Below are 2,629 nucleotides of genomic sequence, written 5' to 3'. Positions count from 1 at the left end.
CGAATTCTGCCCGATCTTGAACCCTGGGAAGCCATCCAATCAGTGTCTCTATCCCCGTCCTCCACTTCGTCGAACCCTAGCGCAGCTTTCTTCCTCAAAGCCTTCGACCCAACATCTTCTCCTCCCTCTCCCACAGCGTTCTCTTCTATTATTAATATTATGATTATTAATATTATTATTATTAATTAATTAACAAACAGTTAAGGAGAGAGTAGCGAACTCAGGGGCATAATTGTCCGCTAGACCATTTTAATACAACTATCAACTTCGGGGACGATTTTGTTTAAAAAAAAAACTTAGGGACGAAACAAATTTTGACCCCTACGTTAGGGACCAAAATTGAACTTAACCCTAATTAGTAATATACATGAAGTTTTCTATATGTCTAAACTTGAACTGAGTCTTGAAGTGATAAATCAGTGAGTGAGGGAGGTTTTTGAAAAATATTAAAGGCTACATATTAGTAATTAGTATTTATTTAAGTTTATCTTTTTATTTCAAGCTTTTTGTAATTGTCTATTCATTGCTGCTGCCGCTGCCACCTCTCTTGGTTTGCTTTTGCTGCGGTACTGTTGCGGTACGCATTTATTTTCTATTATGCAATGCTAGTTGACTATCTTAATTGTAGTCTACACGTTTCACTTAAACTAATTTTCAACATACGAGCTATTTTAATCCTGCTAGTTGCTGCTGTCCAACTTTAGTCAATGAACAGAACTAAACATTTTTCAAAATTTATTGTGTTTGCTTGCTTGCTCTTAGTTTACTTCTTGAACTAAATCTTGTGTTTCCTTGTTTGGTGAATCTTGATGTCATGCTTATTCATGCAAAAATTGTTAGAAAATTGATTGATTTGTAACATAATTGATAACCTTGAGTCCTTGATCATCTTGAGAAATAAAAAAATATGATTCTGATGAGATTATTACAATTTGTGCTCTTGAAGCAGCTGTCCGCTGGTAGTTCTGCTCCCTTGCACAGCTTACATGGTTTTGGAAATTTAAGCGAGACTATCAAGGTATCATAATTTTTTTTAAATAGTATATAATCTTTTGTGGAATGTTCAGTGTGATCAATATTCATGTATTTTCTTTGTTTTGTGCAATTAACTTTGAGAAATAAAGAATGAGTTCATGATGAATTGGGATGGTCTACGAACAAAAGACAAAGAGCGTATACTTGTTCTCGCTGCTACAAATAGGCCCTTTGATCTTGATGAGGCTGTTATCAGGAGGCTTCCAAGAAGGTAAACATACTATTTTAATATCTTATTCTAAGTGCTAACTTCAGCCATTGGCTCAAATTTTCAATGGCTATGATTTTTAATGGCTATTGATCCTTGAGCTTCACTTCAGTTCAGATGTGTGTGTTTGGTTCTGGAAGCTTTTTTTTTGTTCATTATTAGATATTTTGTATTGATTGGAGACTAATTTTTCTTTCTAATCTTTCTCCCATGTTATTCTTGTCTTTTGTATGAAAAAAAATAAACAAGCTATATTTGATGCTATTCTCATCGGATCCTTGCATTGGCCTTCCATATTGAGCAGTGCCAAAGATCTAGTCAAGATGTTACATGCTGATGCCAAGGAATGGCTTTTAGCAGTTGAAGTCCTTAGTAAGTTAGTAAATTTGTATTATGTCAAAAGTGGTTTATATTTTATATGTAATTGTATTGCACTATTGTTTATGAAGTCCAGCTAGCTGTGTGTTAAGATCAGATCTATTGGAAGGATAACAAAATCAGCGAAGACTGAAAAACTGGCATGAAATAGATTTAATTGTGACAAAAGGACTTTGCTATATAGAGGTAAGCTTGACATGAAACATGCTAAAATTGATACATGCTTAGACACTCTATTTGTGGCATTGCAGACAACATAGTTCCAACCTTCTTTTATATTGAGAGAAGCTTAAGATTTTTATTTTGATTCATTATGGCTGCTTGCTATCATTGCAGTCAATGCAATGTTTAAATTCTATTTGTCAATGTTTTTATGTGATTTTAATGCATACTTTTTACTAATGCTTCCTTGATACTGGCATGAATTTTTTTACATTAATTCAGTTAATGAAATTATTTAATGAGTTGAGATAAAAATTTTCATTTGTTCGCTTTGCTATTAGAAAAACGTACCTATATTTTTTATTTAGGAACCCAATGTATGAAATTGAAATATGCCTTTAACCTCTAGTATCTGAATTCTGATGCTATATCGTTAATATTAATATGTTCAGGTCAGAGGTGGCCAGCTTTGGGGGATTGATGTCTACACATATGACTCAAATCTTGTTGCAGGTACGTATTATTATAAAAAAGGGATACAAGTTTTGATTACTAAGTGACAAATTTGACATGTTGGAAATTAGTACTGATTTTGCGATTTGTTGTATAGTTCTCATGCTTACAGGTTATTGTCGCCCAACAGCTTCTCCACCTCAGACAGCTATACAAGAGTTGCGTGCAACCATTTGTATGCTACAACTTAGTCCGGATGTTGTTCAGGAATTAGATTAGATTTTTTCTAATATAGAATTGTAGTTTTTTTAAATGTTTATTTTGGAAGTTGAATTTATTTTTTCTTAAATGTTTCATTCATATTTTATTATGTACATAATTCATATAAATCAA

At 32.9% G+C, this 2,629-nt stretch overlaps 1 protein-coding gene across 2 annotated transcripts; it reads left to right on the top strand.

Annotated features, from left to right (window-relative positions):
• LOC107627707 (fidgetin-like protein 1) lies at nt 363-2,629 on the top strand. Of its 2 annotated transcripts, XM_021113876.1 has the most exons (5): nt 363-1,018; nt 1,125-1,246; nt 1,548-1,615; nt 2,236-2,296; nt 2,394-2,629. In XM_021113876.1, the coding sequence occupies exons 1-4, from the start codon at nt 908-910 to the stop codon at nt 2,262-2,264; spliced, it is 330 nt and encodes a 109-aa protein (XP_020969535.1). In that variant the 5' UTR covers nt 363-907; the 3' UTR covers nt 2,265-2,296; nt 2,394-2,629. The 2 variants fall into 2 exon arrangements, with proteins under 2 accessions (XP_020969535.1, XP_016186015.1); XM_016330529.2 differs by lacking the exons at nt 2,236-2,296; nt 2,394-2,629 and having other exon boundaries at nt 1,548-1,705.

The sequence above is a fragment of the Arachis ipaensis genome, chromosome B02 (assembly GCF_000816755.2).
Source record: "Arachis ipaensis cultivar K30076 chromosome B02, Araip1.1, whole genome shotgun sequence".
Taxonomy (NCBI): Eukaryota; Viridiplantae; Streptophyta; class Magnoliopsida; order Fabales; family Fabaceae; genus Arachis; species Arachis ipaensis.
The sequence above is the reverse complement of the archived record's forward strand: the minus strand, read 5'-3'. Positions and strand labels throughout refer to the sequence as shown.

Excerpts from the sequence above, each read along its gene's own strand:
- LOC107627707 (XM_016330529.2), top strand. The coding sequence starts at position 908 with ATGATTCTGATGAGATTATTACAATTTGTGCTCTTGAAGCAGCTGTCC. Across the intron at positions 1,019-1,124 it reads ATTTAAGCGAGACTATCAAG|AATGAGTTCATGATGAATTG; the intron begins GTATCATAATTT and ends TGAGAAATAAAG. Across the intron at positions 1,247-1,547 it reads ATCAGGAGGCTTCCAAGAAG|TGCCAAAGATCTAGTCAAGA; the intron begins GTAAACATACTA and ends CATATTGAGCAG.